General features: G+C 49.9%; 1 protein-coding gene across 1 annotated transcript in view; it reads right to left on the bottom strand.

Moving 5' to 3' along the window:
* Nucleotides 1-15,369, bottom strand: part of GPC4 (glypican 4) — a 71,254-nt gene extending 55,885 nt beyond the window's left edge. The window contains exon 1 of the mRNA XM_082771037.1: nucleotides 15,041-15,369. Within this exon, the coding sequence (XP_082627163.1) occupies nucleotides 15,041-15,209 (169 nt within the window). The 5' untranslated portion in view covers nucleotides 15,210-15,369. The remainder of the gene's footprint in view (nucleotides 1-15,040) is intronic.
* Nucleotides 15,370-16,342: the final 973 nt, after the last annotated feature.

The raw sequence follows: 16,342 nt of genomic DNA, 5'->3' as shown, positions 1-16,342 counted from the left end.
ACGTGAGTTTCCAATTCTAAAGGTTAAAAACTCACACCACGTGTTATTGCAAAAGGCAGGAAAGAACACGTTCCTCAAAGAGAAAGTCAGCACCAAAAACAAGGAGATGGGTCAGATTTAAATCTAAACAGGTCCACCACACATCCATCCTAGGGCCACTGTTTATAAGCAGAGAAAGGCAACTATATACACAAAGATTTCACATTAGTGGTTCCTGCCTTTTCCCAGGAAGAAAAGTTGCTTTTCAGCTGAACTTTCTGAGAACTGCTAGTGTAAATATGACAAGCCTCCAAAAACGCGCACGGCTGGGCCTAAAACGTCGCATGGAGAAAGGCAAATAAGCAGTGCAACTGGAGACAGATGAAGTCTAGCACCAAAAACATGAGGTGAAACTTTCCCAAGACCTTTGAAACGCCCTGAAATCAGGCCATTGCAAGATGAAACCCTCTCTCCAGCAAGCAGAGCCCCATGCCACAACAGCAAGCCTCTAGAAATGGCTTTGGCCCCCTAAAGAAGGGAATGTAGATCCCTTCTGCACCACAGAGAAGCAAGAGGCACTGATCCAGCCCTGCCTCTCCCAGTGCAAGGCAGCAGGACATCAGCCTGGAGATTCCACCACAGCTGAGCCTGACGCTGGGGTTGCTGACACCTACCTAGGGGCATTTATCTGGAGGAAAAATCCTGGGACCAGAGCAGAGCCCCTGAGCCCCAGTGACAGTCTGAACCATCACCTACACCTCCCATGTCCCACCTTCATTTCCCCTTAAATAAATCACCTTGGAGCTAAGACCACAACTGAGTTTGTAAATAAGGTTTTTACCTGAAAAACGTGCTTTCAAGCCCTTGCCTCCTATTCCCATCAAGCGCTACTTTTTTTTTTTTAATAATAAAAAAAAAAAAAAAAAAAAAAAGAAAACTGCCTGGGTATCTGTTGTCCAAGCCACCCAGCTCACACAAGCAGTGCACTGTGCTCAGCCAGCATAATGTGACCTATGTCCAAAAAAACATCCCGCTGGTGGAACAGACCCCTCATATATTCCCCTGGTCTGGAACCAGGCGGTGATCAGTATTTGTGGAAAAGGCAAAGCTGAGCCGTTTAACCCACCCTGAAAGGTTGAGAAGGGGGGCAGGAGAGAGGGTAGAAAGGATTAAGATAAGGATATCTCAAAATTAAGAATTCCTCCTCCTCTCCCCCACAAAGCAGACAAGAACCCTATCTGCTTCCCGGTGCAGCTGTGAACACCGGCATTATCTGCCTGCAGGTTCACAGGGGCACTCCTCATCACATTAGCATAGATAAATCTTTTCAACAATTTGCAAGCCAGCTTCTTCACCTCACGCTTTGTTTGAGGAAAATCCTCCCAGAATGGGAGTCCCAGACGTAGGACGCAGCTGCAGGGGACAACTGGCCGCAAGAAGGGTAGGAGAGCACAGGAGGCCATTTCAGTCTCTTAAGATGAGCCCATCTTTCTGGTTTCACAAATCATCCTTCCTAACTCATATTTCATCTCCTGAAGACAGGAGCAGGAGCTGCGCAGGGACACACTCCTGCCTGGTGCCCATCTCAGGGCTTGTACTGCCTCCCATGCTGAGCCACCCCTGCCCTGCCCCAAGCCTGGAAGGGGACCAAAGCGTAAGTCTGCCTCCCAATCACGGCCCTATGCCCCATCTTCCCTGCCAAGGAAGGTCTCTTCCCTCTAACCAACACAGTATTGCATCCCTTCATGGGTATTTTGGAACAAGCAAAGCTGGGAGACTTCAGCACTGAGTGCAGAAGAGAAGCCCAGGTATCACAGAGACTTTCTGCCACTGAACCTGTATTTTGGCAACATCACCCCCATACCACAGCTCAGTGACTGCACGTGCAAAGCGGCTGTGACTGTGCAAACAGCTACACAAGGGCACTGCGATCTGGTTCAGCAGTGTGGAAAAGAAACAAGCCTGTCTGAAAGCACCTTATCATAACAGGGGACAACCACATCCAGGCTTTTGCTGGCAGGTATCAAATGGGTCAATTTTGTCTTTTTAAGCATGCCCCAATCAGCCTGGCTCAGCTGGGGGGGAGGAGGGAGTGCAAACAGGACCTTTGCCATCTCTCTTCCAGGCAGCACTAAGTCTGCTCACAGAAAGGTAAACAGCCCCCAGCGCAGGGCAAACCCCAGGGAGGGAGCCCACAGCAGGGGCAGCAACACAGGAACATCCTGCCCACATGCTGGGGGCTGGTCGAGCAATGGGACATTCACCTGTGCCATGCCAGAGCCACCCTCACCCATCCAGGACAGTCAGCAGTGCCGATTAGAAGGGTCGGTCAGGTTTAGAAGTTAAGTCTTTTCCAAGCAGGCAGAGGGTCTCTCCCCTCCCATCCCCTTGTCTGCTTTGTTATCCAAGCACCTCCTGAAGCAACAACACTATAAAAAGTTTGGAGCTAAAAAAAGAACAGAGGAGAGGAGAGGAGAGAAGTCCCTGCAGCAGGGAGGCATTTAGCAACCCACAGCCAACACAAAGCGATGCTGCCAGGGCTGCAGCAAGGCTGTAACATGGGTCTCCCGTGCAGTCCGGGTGTCCCGAGGGGGATGGAGGACCTGCCCCATGGGTGCACCAGAACAAAACTGGTCCAGAAGCACCCAGAGAGAGCCCCTCTCTTGCTCCCACGCTGTTTTCGAACAATGATAGGTTTCCAAAACAAAGTGTTTCGCAATCCTTGAGCAATCCTTTCCTTTTCAAATAAAAAGCGATATTCTCTTCATTCTCCTCCGGTCGAGACGCACAACCACAGGAGCAACCACCAGCTCCAAATATACCCACCCCGCAGACAGCTATGTCAGAGCGGGGCGCCAGAGCCGGCCCCCCGCCTGGGGCTGCCACGAAGCACATCTTGCTGCACCAGCAGCTCCTCACAGCAGATTTCGGGAATTCTCCAAAGTTAAAATTTAACTTGAAACTCTCCTGCTAAACAGCTCATCTTGTCTTCTGAACCTAGCTACTGTAATTGAGGGATTTCACATTATTCAACTAACAAGTGTGCTTCTTGTCTTATAACTTGTTTCCCACAAAGACAATGCCCAATGTCTCAGAACATTAACATACATACATATATACATAACTAAAGATGACCTGTTTCTCATATCAGTGTACACAATTTCCAGGTCCTAACAAATGCACAAGAAGAGTAGCACTACATCAAAATGCAATTGAAGCCAAGCGTGATTTGCTCTGAAAGAAATTAATACGAATCAAATCCTAAGGAAGCGGATTTCGTGACACAATCCTCCTATGTTAACTGCCCAGTAGTCTTTCAAACTGCCAGTCCAAAGGCAATATACAGTAAAATTTACATTCTGTGGTCGCTCAGACACACATCTGGTAAAAAGGCCTACACTTGAAAATAAAAACCCATTGAAAACATTTCTGGAAGAGATTCACTTTAAAAAAAAAAAAAAAGAGAGAGAGAAACGAGAAACACCCATAAGCTGAGTCTGAGCAATTTAATCACAGAAAACACGAATGTGGCTCCAGCACATATCCCTAGATTCAGCTGGGGAACACAAGGGTTAAAATTTTCGGTGGCCTCATACAGCAGGAGCATGAAGGGTCCATTTAAGAAGAAGAATCAGAAATAAGGAATTTTGCCAGTTTTTACCCCTGATAAATCCGCATTCCAATCTGTCAGCTATCTTGTTATCCCCAGAGCTGCTGAAGTGTCTCTGGCTGTAACTATGCATGACTCCGGCTTTGAGTAATGGAAATAAAGTATGTGCACTGAAACTGCAGCGCTCCTTTCTCAAACCCAGAAAAAGAAACGCTCAGCAGGAAGAGACCCCGGAGCAGCTCAGGGTCTCTGTACAGCAAGCAGGAAAGTTGCAAGCACCATACCTCGGCTGCCCACCCCAACAACCCTGCATGGGAGAGGATACCTAGAAGTTTTAAACGAGATGCCAAGTTTTAGTTTAATTCAGCAGCTTTTATTGTCTCCAATAACAAACAAACAAATACTCTTCCAGATTCACAAGTCCATTTTGCTTGGCAATTCATAACCAGCAAACATTTGGAAGCAGTATTGTAAAATTAAACAAAGCTATCATTTACAGGAAACCCTGCCTCGAGTACAAATTATAGAGTTGTTAAGTTTATCTGGCAATGCCTTGCCCCTGAGTGCTATATAATTATTCCTAAATCTTTCAGGAAAGAATGCAAATATTTTAAAGCCGTAATTCACTGACACGGAGGAAGTCTCATTTAACCTTTTGTGCATATTTTGATACCTAGAAATTAACCCTTACACGTCACAGCTATTTCTCAGTTGCCTGTTGAGCTCACTGCCTGGCAAGCAGACCCATCTCTGGCTTTGGAAACCCTGGAAAACCGTCCATGGAGCGCCAGCCATGCCTGGCATCCTCGCCCGCACACAGGCTGGGTTTTCCAAGCAGCGTCGGCGACGGTCTGGAGCAGCGCCGTGCCAGCACGGCTGCTCCCGCTCGGGAGCCTTCCCGGCAAGGGAAGTTTCAGGCTGCTGAAAAGGCTGGCTGTTCTGGCGGGTCTTACGACAGAACGTTATAAAGGAGCCTTTAATAAAGCGGAGGACTGAGTTATGCAAAGTTTTGCTGGCTGTGCCCCTTCCACAGGGCTCTCTGCGTCCCTTCAGCAGGGTGGTTTCAGCGGGGGCAGGAACAGCACTAAGCCCCATCCCTTCACTTTTTCAACCAGCCACCCGCCAAGCCTCTGCTCTCCAATTAACTCTCCTTAATTACCTGAAGCCATGCAGCTGAGAACAGTGCCACCTTCCCCAGTCCACCCAGGCAAATCACAGCGAGGAGCCTGCCCCAGGTGGCTCTGTGGCCATAAGGTCCCTGCAAGCTCCGGCCCTTCGTCAGGAGTAGCCAAAATCCCAAGGTTTGGGGCTGGCTCCTTCCTTGCCTATCAAAGGACCAGCTGGAACAATGAGCTGCAGGAACAGTTCAGAACTGAGACAATGGATGGAAAAATATTTTTAGCAGTTTTTTTTGGAGAAGAAGGTGGTGAATCCATCTTCTGTTTCGGATCTCATCCGAGCCATTAACCTACCACGTTTGGGGCACTTTTCTAAAGAAACAGTCATCTGCAGCCAAAGGGGACAGGCGAGCACCCACTCCTCGCAGGACTCACCCCACTTCAAAGTGGCACTGTGCCTGCAGGGTCAGCTGTGCCCACACTGCCTCTGGCACAGATCTTAAACCACAACACGCTCACTGTTGAGTTAAAAAGGGGAAGAGTGGGGAAAACAACATCCAACTTTACCTTTTCAAAAGGTAGCACTCAGGCTATTGTATTCTCCATCGAGCAACATTATTTATTTAGTAAGAGCTCAGCACTAGGTTGTGTCCGCCAGCAGTTTCCAGGCTCTGCTGCTCAGGCAGCGGTAGCTGTGGCAGGCAGACACTGCACAAACACCCCCTTCCCAATTATTCGGACACAGAAAGCAAACAAGCACTGTACCAAGGTGAGGCTGCAGCATCTAGTCCAGGAGCATCTCACACACACAACCAATATCTGTGATGTAGAGATTAGTTCTTCCAACAGGTGAAAGATCCTGGCTTTTTCCTCCTGGTGGAAGCAGGTCAGTGGATTTCCTTCCTCGCCACTATGTAGCACCAAGTGTTCTTAGTGCAAACATTAAGCGCTGCACTGAGAAATCACCCAAACTGGATGTGAACTCCACTCTGTGGAGATGCACCATTACCTGGGTCTTTCAGGGGCTGCCCAGGCAGCACACGTCCCCCTCCCCTCTGCAGCAAGGAGCCCATCACTGTGCTTGCAGAGGGGCCGCAGCCCAGTCTCACTGCCCCCTGCCACAACAGTGTGAAACCAAACAGAGAAGCAACCGCGCTAAAGGAAAGCTATCTCATTACGAGAGCTAATGAAAGCCAACCACAATTATTATGTAAACAGCACTGAATCATTAGCAGACGCTATCAAAGCCATTTTTTTCCCCCCCACCAAGGAGAAAAACATATGGTCCTGTGGCACTCGCAGCTCCACATCTGAACGGAGCCAAAAATCAGCTTGTTTTGCTTCAACCCAAACAAAACCGGTGGCACTGCTCCCACCTCTTATCTGCGCACAGGGTTTGTGCCCTGACGGGAGACCATTGCCATCACAGACAAAGGCACCTTGTCCTCTCCCCAGACCTGCCACCAGTGTGGTTCAAAAACCCACAGCCAGTTGGGTGGGCAAGCTGCTGGCTGTCCCTTGCTAGAGCGGGCTGCCAGGGAAGTAAAGCTGCTCCTACCCCAGCATCACTGCACAGCTGTGCCACCCCAGTACCTCCTGATCACCAGCATCCCACAGACAGATGCTGCTGCTCCCATGCCACAATGAAGGGCAGGCCCCAGAAACAGTCCATTTTCCTCCTGCAATCCTTGGTGGGAATAATAATTAAAAAAAAAAAAAAAAAAAAAAAAAAAAACAGCCACCCCACACATCTTGGAGCAAAGGCAAACCCTGCCCAGCCCCAGGTACCCACACGTACCTGGCAAGGGAATTATTTTCCACCAGGCCTTTGATTGTTATGGTTCCTTTGATCATACAAATGCCCAGTCCTCCCATGGGAACGGGCCAAGGAAATGAAGGGTACATGCACAAGGTTGTTTTTCCCCCTCACTGCTATCACGCAAATCCTCTCCCTATCACAGGTAAACTTTTTTCTAACAGTACCCACTGGAGCTGGGCAAAACCCAGCTCTTTCATCCCTCACGAGGCAAAGTTACCTTTAAAACAAACAAACAAACAGGCGCCTTTGCGGAATGGCTCCTGGTAGCCAGCTGGCTATAAAGATGCTCCAACAAGATCCTCATGTTTGTAGGAAAACCAAAAAACAGCATTTCGGCCCAGTAAAACCCTGGCTCCATCTTTAGATTCCAAGAACGCTGAATCAAAACAGGCTCCGCTCTTTAGAAAGGGAGCCCATAAAGGACAGTACAAAGAAACAAAAAGTTTGCATTAAAACCCATGTAATCTTTTTAAAACACCATTATTGGAACCTGTAGCACCAGCCAAGAGTGATTTATCACTGCCTGTCATCGCAGCCTGCAACACAGAGCTTTTTATACCAAACCGTCAATGCTACCAAGCTCCAGCCCCAACTCATAATTTCTTAAAGCTGGCCCTTCTCTGCCAGAAAAATCCCTAAATCCCTGGATTTCCGGGGGGTACCAGCCATGCAGGGCAATGCGACCTGGCACCAGGCAGCAAGCACAGGGTCTGCAGGACCCAAAACAAAGGTGTTTTTGAGCAGGAGGATGTTATAAGTCAACGTAAGTAAACAATACAACAGACAGTTATTCCGGCTTCTTTCAAAAGGAGAGTCAGTGGGCCATAAAGACTTTAACTGCATTTTCCAAAGTGAGAGCGTCCCTTTCGAGGGACGTACCATAAGGTGCCCGGCTCTCACAGAGCAAGCGGTCAGAGCTCACCGAAAACCAGACACCCTGACATTTGGGGTTTTCCTGTGAAGCTGTTACTCTAACACACCCCAAATCACCAGCAATTTCTAGAATAGCACTACAAACCACAAGAGGTTAAACCTCCTGCACATTACTTAAACTAACCTAACTGTGACCCCTGGAAAGGAACAGCCATTGGATGTTGTGGTTCTGTAGAAACTCAATTACCAAAGCCAATTTCCTATGAGCATTTAAAAAACGGGAAGAAAAGCAGTAACAATGCCGACAATGTGTAAGGGCCACATATTTTCACCTCCCGAAGGCTGCAGCCTAGCCTGTATAAGAACAGTTTCTATTCCCACAAAAATGTTGAAACATATTTTAAACATTTCATCATTGTTTGCTCCCATCTGAATTTGCTTAAAATCCAGACAATTCTCAACTTCTAAATTGGAAACATTAAGAGAAATACTCCTTCAACATCCTTCAGTCCAGGCAGCTCCTCTGCTGACCATGTACCTTTCCTACACCAAAAGCAGAGCGAGAGGTGCCTCACACCGAGCTCACACACCTCTTGGTCCATCCACCACTGCACATGCAAACCACAGAAAAACTGAGCAGGAAGAATGGAAACTAGTATTTTTAGAAGTGCTTTATTCAATAACCGGGGGGCGGGGGGGAATTGAGCACCATTTTGCTTCGGGCAAGAGGCTCTGAGATACTTCCCCAGCACGCCCATGGGTTATGTCTCAGCACCTCCCAGGTACAGTGGGGATGCGAGGTGCTGGGCTGCACAGCACAGACTGCAGGGGTGTGGGCAGAGCTGCCAGCCACAGCCATTTGCAAATAGGTGATGTTATCCCAAGAAAACCCATGTAGCTGCATCCTCGTAGAGGCAAAGCCTGCTGACAGCCCAAGTGGCCAGCACCAGCCCCGCATGTGTGTAACCTCCAATCCCTCCTCCTCTCTTGCCAGCACATTACTTCTATCCAAGCTCTGTTCTCAGAGCAGAAAGAGCTAAACAAGAATAAAATCCCCTGGAATAAGCACAGTGTTTCTGCCACAGGCTCTGCTGGGCTGCACATGTGTGAAGTTGGGGGGGGGAGAAATCACAAGAGTGATGGCAGCTTGAAACCTCTGCTAAGAAGGCAAAACAGTTCACACAACATTAAGAAAAGTCCTTGAACTGGGAAGCAGGTAAAACACGCTACAACAAAGTTATTCTTTTTTAATTAAAGTACTTCATAATTAAAAAAATAACAACAACATAAGAAGCAGCAGCTTTCTTCCAGAGATGCACAAATAACAGTGAACAGTGCAGACTGGAAGTGGTTGCTACAGGGGATTTCAGTGGAGATCACAAAGTAATTCAGGGAGCAGGGGGGAAAATTCAAGAGTTTTCCCGGGCCCTCACATTGCTTAGCAATGGGAGAAGGAAGTTATCTTCATAATCTCAGAAGAAAGAGAAAGCACAAGGAATGTAAGGAATGCAAGGAGGTTATTGCCCCGGAGACCAGCGCTGGCAGCCCCGCGCCTCCGGGAGCTGGGAAGGGGGGCACCCAGAGGTTTTTTCTTGCTAACAAGAACTTCCTTAAAGGAATAATAATAATAATAATAATAATAATAATAATAATAATAATAATAATAATAATAATAATAATAATAATAATAATAATAATAATAATAATAAAAAGGGCAAAACAAAAAGCAGGGAATCAGTCCCAGGGGATTACTCCTCTTCTGGGACGAGGTGAAGGAGCTATTTTTTTGCAGAAAATAGGGCAGCCCTGATGCTCCATCCATCAGGGTGCTGCCCAAACCTCCTCTGCCCACATAGGTTTCACAGCACTTCCAGCCTGAACTCCCCTTACTGCTCCCCTACGAGGGGCAAATAACGAGGGGCGAATAATGTGGACCGCCCCACACAGGGGCTGCCGGTAGCAGGGACAGGCAGCATCCCACAGCAAGTCAGCTCTGCCCAGCGCCTCGCCGCCGCCTTGGCCATGCTCTGGTGCAGTTTCAGTGAGAATAAAAAGTCTGTTGACATATGAAAGCCACAGAAAATCTCCCTGAAATTACAGAACAGTACTAGAAACATTGTGCAGCTCAGGCCTCCTGCACAATGTACACACTTCTATTCAGCCTTTTAAAAAACAGCTACATGTCTAAGGAAACATCTGATAATTAAGGCAATTTTAACAATAGATAATAATTTGACTATGAATTGTATGGAATGTAATGACTGCTTATTCTGGCAGAAAAAACAGAACTTTCTATGAAGTGTCTGCCAAGGAAAACGATACTCCCACTCAGCCCGGACCACTGCGCGCAGTTGCTGTTAACCACATGCTTAGCGCTGCAGTCTGCTAGGACACAATGCGCTGCTGTAGTCGAACAAGACACTGCTCTGGAAGCTGAAAGAGAGAAAGTGGAGTCCCGGGTGCACGGCAGTTGGAGGAACAAGGTGCTCAGAGGCCGTCCCTGGCTCTCCTCAAGTGCTCACTGAGCGATGGCCCCACCAGACGGGACCGGGTGCTTACCAGTGGCCACGGGTGGCTTGCATACTGCCAGCTCAACCCCCTTCTCCTCCCCCCCCCCCGCTGTTTCCAGTTGCTAAATGACATTAGAAGCAGCTAAAAATACTTCAAGCGATTTTCTCGTTTACTTTTCCATGCCAGCGCTCGCATTTGCCGCAAGGACGTTCTCCGACAGCTACCTCCCCACCCACGGGTGGCCAGACAATCGCTCTATTAATACATGCCGGGCACGAGAACCCACCCTACCCGCCAAGACAGCCGTGTGACGAGAGCCACCACCAACAGAGCTGCTGCTGGTGGGCAGGGAGCTCCGCACCTTCAAACAGAAGGTGAAGAGGACGTGGCCTTGTCCGGTGCTCCTCGTAGCGCACCAAGACTGGCCCAGCCTCCCCTGGGACGCGGTAGTATCGCCATCACTGCAGGTTTGGGAGATGCAGTTGGTCAGGCTGCTGGACAATCTCATCTAGGCTCCCTTCTACTTAGGGTTGGACTTCACAATCTTTCCAGGCGCCTTCCAGCCTGGGCTGTTCTGTGGTCAAGTCCCCGAGCTGTTCTGTGCAGACACCCAGGACCAGGATCAACAACAGCTTTTCCATGTGGCCTCTTTCACCAAGAAGCATACGAAGAAGTGTTTGTAGAATTTTATACATTGGGAGAGAAGCCTTTCCCATCAACCAAGGCACACCTGGGGGACACACTGGTGACAGCACTCAGGTGACAACTATAAACACAACAGGGGTGAGCAAGCAGCAAGGCACCCCTCCAGCAGCTACTTTGGGCAGCTGTTAAGTCCCATAAGCCCAAAATTGAAGGGCAAACAATTTTCTCTGTCACGATGAAAGAACCTCTCTCAATCACCACAGACAAACAGATGCAACTATTCCATTTACTTGGTTTAAATAGAGAGACAAAGACTATCTCTGCTAAGACAGCACATGGAGTGCTGCCTGCTTTCAGCTCCCTGCAAAGGCTGGCGTTTCCCCCAGGTCTGCCTCCAAGCCCCCATGAAATCCACGCAAGAAGAAACCAGAACAGCAGTGCTGTTGAAGGAACTCATTACACTTCTATAGGACACTCACAGGCCAACTTACAACATTTTTCCATTGACTGGCAAGGTCTTTTTTCCTTTTTAATTAGGGAAAAGAAACATCCATTCCCTCCAGTTAGTAGGAAAAGGGAAGAAATTTCCATCTATTTCACACCTTAGAGCAAGAAAGAGCCTCAGTTAAAAGGAATGTTGTAATTTTTTTTAATTTTTTTTTTTTTTAAATAACAGCCACCTAGCAGGGTCTTATGGATGCTGCCACCACCATGGTCTCGCAGATGCCACCACCACCAGCTCGCTTTGCATTTCATCCTGCACAAGACCAACTGATGCAAGCAGCCACTGCAGACAATTGCCCCAGGGAATTACGCTCCACCACCACCACGGACAACCCTGAGACGTATGGATTCAATACAGAGCAATACTTTTGGGTAGTGCATGAACAAAGTGAGCAGCAACAGGCTGCAGGACTAGTACCTTCCTGGGATGTGCCCTTTCCACAGAAAGCCTTTAAAGGAAATTTATAGAAAAAAAAAAAAAAACAAACCAGCCACATATGCTTTGTGAAGTCTCTACTTTTCCAACAAAAAGAAGTTGAGACTTTCACCTACATCTTTCCAAGTCATCCCTGCCCAGGCTGGGAAAATGCAGCCAAAAAAAAAAAAAAAAAAAAAAAGAAACCCTTTACTGATTCACAGGCCATCCCCCTGGAACAGGCACTGCAGGAACCACCCTGTTCCCATCTGCAGGGTACCTCAGAGTCACCAACAGCAGCCAGCTCCTGCAGAGCAACACCAGACCTCCACCATCCCAGCACCTCACACCAAATATCAGGCAGGATGCAGTTACCTTCCCCAAAGATTTAGGGGTGAAGTCCTGAAGTTGCAGCCTTCACCTTTGAGACACAGAGCATCACAGGGCTATAGGTGCAGAAGCTCCTAAAGATCACTCAGATGTAAGGCAGCACCAAAGGGCCACGACTTATGAAATGCTTCCATGCAGATTTCTCACACTAACATCTCTTTACACCTCCAACACCAAGTTAACATAAAAGGAAACAATTTCTCTGTATTCCACACTACAAAGAACACATTATACACCTCTTATCAAGCAAGCCATGAGCTGACCAGCTGTGCACTTCTTTCAGAAATGCCCATGTATGTCTGCAAGACATAACCTATCATTTACACATACTCTAATTAGGTCCCAAACCTAGTCTAAACAAATATTAAATGAAACTCCTAGGTAATTATGAACAAACAATAGTCATTTAATGAAACTAAAACAGCAATGACACGGATGAAAAGATTAAAAGAAATGCCCATTTCAGCAAAGAAAGACATTGCACATACCTACTGCTCCAGAAGAACACAAAAATAGAAAAGAAAAAAAAAAAGAAAAAGAGAAATGCCGCTATATCCTGGAATGATTCCTGAGCCCATCAGGTGAGGACGCATCACTCACTGTCTCACAGCTCAGGGTAGGAACACGTCTGCCCATGCAGACGTGCCCATACAGTCTGCCCACTCTGACAATTCAAGGCCAACGGTTTTGTACATCAGTAAGCCCTGCTTTAACATTTAAGAAATCACCTGACTTACAGAAACTAGTTTGCCACAGCTTTTAGGGCACTTTTTTGGAGAGGTGCTAGGAAGTTTCTGCCTGTCCACTGCATTCTGAAGCAATTCTGCAGGAGAATAACAGGCAATCTACCAAACCAGCACTAAAATCTAAAACAGAACTTGACAGACTTTGGACTGAACTCAAGCCCTGTAACAACCGTGTTTCTGTACCTCCCCCACCAGCACTACAGCCCACTGAATACTCCCCAACCTGTTTGCAGCCACGTTGCAGCCAGGGGAGAGAGGCTACCAAGCATAAGTCCCATTTCTAGAGCCATACACGTCAAAACACACAGCTCCTTCCCTCATACACGTTTATCTTGTTCTCACTGATTAGCCAACCTGGTGGGTAACTGCCTTCCCAGCTCACCCTGGTGAGTGAAAACACATCGCTATCACCTGAAACACCACCTGAAATCAGAGGTTTGGTGGGTGACTCATTTCTGAGATGCAATATTCACTAGGGACCTTTAGACCTCATGTCAGACCTCAGCCTCCATTCAGCATTATGAATGCTGAATTCATAATTCAGGGACCTAGTTCCCTGCTCGATGGGACCCCCCAGGCTCCTGCACCCCCCAGAGACACTGCAGCAGGTGAACTATCACATGCTCAGGAAGTCAACTGCCAGCAGCAGCACGAGCTGTTACCATCTCCCTATTTGCATACAATAGCTGAGCAGCAAGAGGGAAGATCAGGAGCCCTTAAACACCACACCAAAACCGAAACAGCGCCAAAAACACTGAACTTGCAGAGGGAATATGAAACTATAGCAGGTGATGCACCCCACGCAAGCTTAAATTTCAAGCACAATCATACCTGCGGTGTACACAGCAGGCTTCCTTTAAGGACTTCCACCATCCCCTCCGAAACGCCCCGCAGGGTAGGATGACATTTAAAACGTAACTTCATGAGACCTGTTGCTTTCCAAGCCAGGCCAGACACCGACCTCCCACACCCCTGGAACAGCAATATAACCCGGCTGAGATTTTCAGCATGTCACTGCGGAAAGCCTTTCTTTTGTCAAATAATCTTACCTTGCTCATCATATTTCTCTGAGCCCTCACTGCAACAGGGCACAGACAACAGCTTCAGAGCCTCCGATGGAAGCCATGCCAGCAGGATCTAGTCCTGACATCCTCCAAAGCTAGCCAAGTCATCTTAAGTAACAATACACAAAATAAGTTAAGGGTCAAACTTTCCAGATACCAGGCATATGAGGAAGCCTGCCCGTGCCCTGATCCTACACCCACAAGGGCTGGACTCGAACCAAATGCAAGGCTATTTATTAAAGACTATTTTACAAAGCAGGGAGGGCGAAGTGGAGAGAGTATTTTAACTGCAACCAGTCAGACGTTTCTCATTAAAATATTTCTTGGAGAAGTAAATGGACCCTCAATTTTACTCAAACAGATGTAAGCTAAATGCATATCATTAGTCTGACAATATAAAAGTGGAACCGACTGAAATCATTTTAGTTTGTCAGTGAAAAGGATAATGTATGCATATCTGGAGGGCACACCGATGGTAAAGATTACCCCCAGCTTCTATATTAGCCATCTAAAGGTATTTACTTGGGGTCTGTCTGTGTTGTGACAGTGTCCTAGACTGAAATGAATGCCTCTAACACTCCACATTTTTGAGCCATTCAGTCATGCATTTTTGTTATTGTTGAAAGTAGTGCGAAATTGCAGTGCATGAGCTGGAGTCCTTGGTGGTCTCCGAGGATTCCAGCTAAAAAGGCACTTCCTTTGTTCCGCGGAGAATGCGGTCCAGTAGGTCATTCAGAAGGGGAAATAAAAGCAGCAGCCCTGGGAGGGAGATGAAGGATGAAACAAAAAGAATAAAATGTTTTGGGTGTGAGCACATTAGCTACCATTTCCTACTGCTGCCGGCTGCGAGCACTCCTGTCCCCGGGATGCGCAAGTATCTCGGGACGAATGTGGAGGGAAAAAGGGGAAGGAAAAAATAAATAAATAAATAAAAGAAGAAAAAAAAAAATCATTTCTCCCCTACTTCGGCAGCAGCAGGGCACCTGGGCGGGACGGCTGCGCTGCCCTGCCCGGTCCCGGCCACCTCGCAGCGCTGCCCGGGTCGCCCCCCCGGCCGCGGGGCAGCGGCAGCCCGGGGGCACGGAGCCGGCTGCGGGGAGGGGAACCGGCAACAGGCACGGTCCCGCCCGCCTCCCCTGCACGGCACAGCACGGCACGGCGAAGGGGGGAGCCCGGAGGAGCCGCGCCGAGCTCCGGGAGCCTCACGCCCGAGGCCGGGAAGCCGTGCGCCCCGCGGGGTGCTTCCTTCCCGGGGAGCCGCGTCCCCGCAGCCCCGGCCGGGCCGTGCCGAGCCGGGCGAGCCGCGGGCGCTCCCCGGGGCCCGGCCGAGGCTCGCACAAAGGCGGCGGCGCTGCCCCCGACTCACCGCTGATCTCGTGGCTGGGCGCCTCGCTCTGGCTGAAGCCCTTGGCGGCGTAGAGCCTCCGCACTTCGGAGCAACTTTTGGCACGGGGCTCGGCGGCCAGCAGCAGCGGCAGGCTGAGGGCGGCTAAAGTGCAGACGAGGGGCGGCAGGCAGCCGCGCCGCCGCGGCATGGTGCGGGCGGGCAGGGGCCGGGGAGAGCGCCCGGAGCCGGAGCCAGCCCCTCCGCCGAGCCTGCCCTGCCCTGCCCTGCCCTAGTCCGGCACGGCTTGGCCCGGCCCCGCCGCCGTGCTCCGTGCTCCCCGCTCGGCTCCGCTCCGCTGCGGCTCCGCTCCGCTGGCCCGGCGTGCGGCGGCGCTCTGCAAACTTGGCCCGGCAGGAAGCACATGGGGTGGTGGAGGAGGAGGAGGAGGAGGAGGAGGTGGAGGAGGAGGAGGAGGAGGGAGGCGGGGAGGGCGGCAGCCAAGCAGGATCGCGCAGGGCCGGGACAAGCCTCTGCAGCCCCCGGGAAAATCAGGAGCCGGGATCCGCCCGCCCGGCCAGGAGGAGCGGAGCGGAGCACGGCGCTGCCCGCCCGCCGACGGCGTGGTGTCCCCCCCAGCGGGTGCCCCCTGCCCGTGTCCCCCCTCTCCGGACCCCGCGGGGAGCCCCCGAGCCCGATCTCCGTCGAGCCTCGCAGGGCTGAACGGCCCCGGGCTTTGGGGGCATCCCGCCGGGCATCCACGCCGGCTCCAAAATGCCCCACGAGGAAAAGCGAAATGCCCCGAGCCGGGCTGGGAACGGCTGGGTTGGCTGCTCTTTTGTGGCTGGAGCTGTAGATGGTGCAGCTCTGCTCCAGGTTTAACGGAGCCACTAAGCTGGTGAATTTTGACGGCGCTGTCACAGGTTTGAACGATGTGCGTGAAAGACTCGTCAAAACCGACCGTGCTTTTTTGTTTGTTTGTTTGTTTGTTTTTCCCCACCAATCCTCTGTTTCCAAGAGTTTGGCAGGACAGAGGCCGAATGAGCGCAGCCCCAAACTGCTCTGGATGCTCTTCCTCCCTCATCCTTCCAGCCCCGCAAACAGGCACGGGAATAAATGCAAACAAGCAAGGCAGACGGCTGGCACGTGCTGCCTTGGGGTGCCGGGGGCAGCCCGTGCGTAAGCACCAGAGGTTTCAGCCCAACAGCTGCTGCTTGCTGCTGTTTACTGAAAAGCACGGAAATAGTACTGCAAGAGCAGCAGGCACCATCCTAACTTCACTGGGCTTTGATGTCACTCAGGCTGCTTAAGCCCAGATGAAGATGCTCCACTATTAAGAGCAAA

Source organism: Aythya marila (genome assembly GCF_965140915.1).
Source record: "Aythya marila genome assembly, chromosome: 13".
Lineage (NCBI taxonomy): Eukaryota > Metazoa > Chordata > Aves > Anseriformes > Anatidae > Aythya > Aythya marila.
This window is presented reverse-complemented; position numbering and strand designations above follow the sequence as displayed.